At 52.7% G+C, this 1,424-nt stretch overlaps 1 protein-coding gene across 1 annotated transcript; it reads right to left on the reverse strand.

The window, feature by feature from the left end:
* Positions 1–228: 228 nt before the first annotated feature.
* Positions 229–1,264, reverse strand: SARC_16143 (hypothetical protein; the record flags this gene model as incomplete). The annotated part of the gene is made up of 1 exon (XM_014289747.1): positions 229–1,264. Exon 1 carries the CDS (start codon positions 1,234–1,236, stop codon positions 229–231), a length of 1,008 nt encoding a protein of 335 aa, XP_014145222.1. The 5' UTR covers positions 1,237–1,264.
* Between the last annotated feature and the right edge of the window lie 160 nt (positions 1,265–1,424).

Here is a 1,424-nt window from a genome sequence, read left to right on the forward strand (position 1 = left end):
ATATATAAGTGTGTTTGTGTTAGTGTGTGTATGCGTATGTGTGTGGGTGTGCGTATGTGTGTGTGTGTGTCTACACTTCTTCTACACTACAATGTAAACGCGACTACTATTAACCAAACTCCAACCGAAAGTAGTGCATCTAGACATCCCTTAACAACACCATGCCAGCAGAACCACTACTGGATACAAACTGTTGTCTGATACAAGCGCACACCTCAGGCGGAATACTTACACATTATTGTCCGTGATATCCACGGACTCCTTATTTGCGAACGCAAATTTGGACTTCTTCGCACCAGTTCCATTGCGCGGCGGTTCATAGTACATACCCGCGGACAGCGAGCTATTATTAGACCCACTCGAGGGCTCCATTCGCCCACCAATGGTGAACCCTACATTGTAACTGTAGTCGCGAGTTTGCGACGGCGTGTTGTCGTGGGACTGTGAGTGCGCGTGATGTAAGTACCCGGGCATATTGTAGCTGTGTGGGCTGAAATGCGAGTTTGAGTTCGAGTTTGAGTACCCCGAGTTCAAACTGCGGGACAGGTTCTGTTGGTGCGTGTTCATGCTCTGTATAGAGATGGGCATGGAGTTGGGCATACTATTGCTGTTCGGGGGTGAGGGAGAGTAGTAACTCGACTGATTATGCCCCGAATTGGGTGCGTACTGGGGCTGTATTTGATACGCTTGTGACTGCTGCTGCTGCTGTTGTGCCTGGCTGCTGTGCGGAGGGTAGAATGTACCCAGTCCCTGGGCCTGGCTGTGGCTCGGTGCATGTATGGGTATCCCCTGTGCCTGTCGGGTCGACACATTCACATGTCCAAGCGAACTCAGTTGCGGTATAGGCGGCAGGTCAAACCCCGGAGGGGGCGCGATATGGTGTGGCAGAGCCTGAGTGTCCCGATACACGCCTTCCTGCTGCATCTGAGGGTCGTCGTATGCTCGTACTTGCTGATGAGACGTGTACCCGTATCTCGGTGCATGCGCGGAGATAGGGCCACCCCGCGGTTGTTGTGGGCTTGCGAACTGGTTCTGGTGGAGTCCCGGCGGGTGGGTGGGTTGATACCGGTCGTATAGAGATCCGTGCGGGTGGGTGCCATAGCCTGAACCATTCATTCTGGAAGTGTTCGGTATAACTGACTGGCTCCAGATGGACTTTGCCTGTGAACTGACCGTGCTGGCGGACGCGGGATCGATTCTGAGCGTATCTTCGAGATACGCTGCTAGCTGTTCCATGGTTTCCGCTACGTCGCCCGACGGTGGCCTAAAAGTACAGCAAATGTATGAGTATCTACCGTAAGATGCATTGTGTGTGTGTGTGTGTGCATGTGTGTGTGTGTATGTGTACGTGTGTGTGTGTGTAGGTGTGTGTGCGTGTGTGTGTAGGGGTGTGTGCGTGTGTGTGTGTGTGTGTATACCATTGT

Source organism: Sphaeroforma arctica, assembly GCF_001186125.1.
Source record: "Sphaeroforma arctica JP610 unplaced genomic scaffold supercont1.7451, whole genome shotgun sequence".
NCBI classification, from domain to species: Eukaryota; class Ichthyosporea; order Ichthyophonida; genus Sphaeroforma; species Sphaeroforma arctica.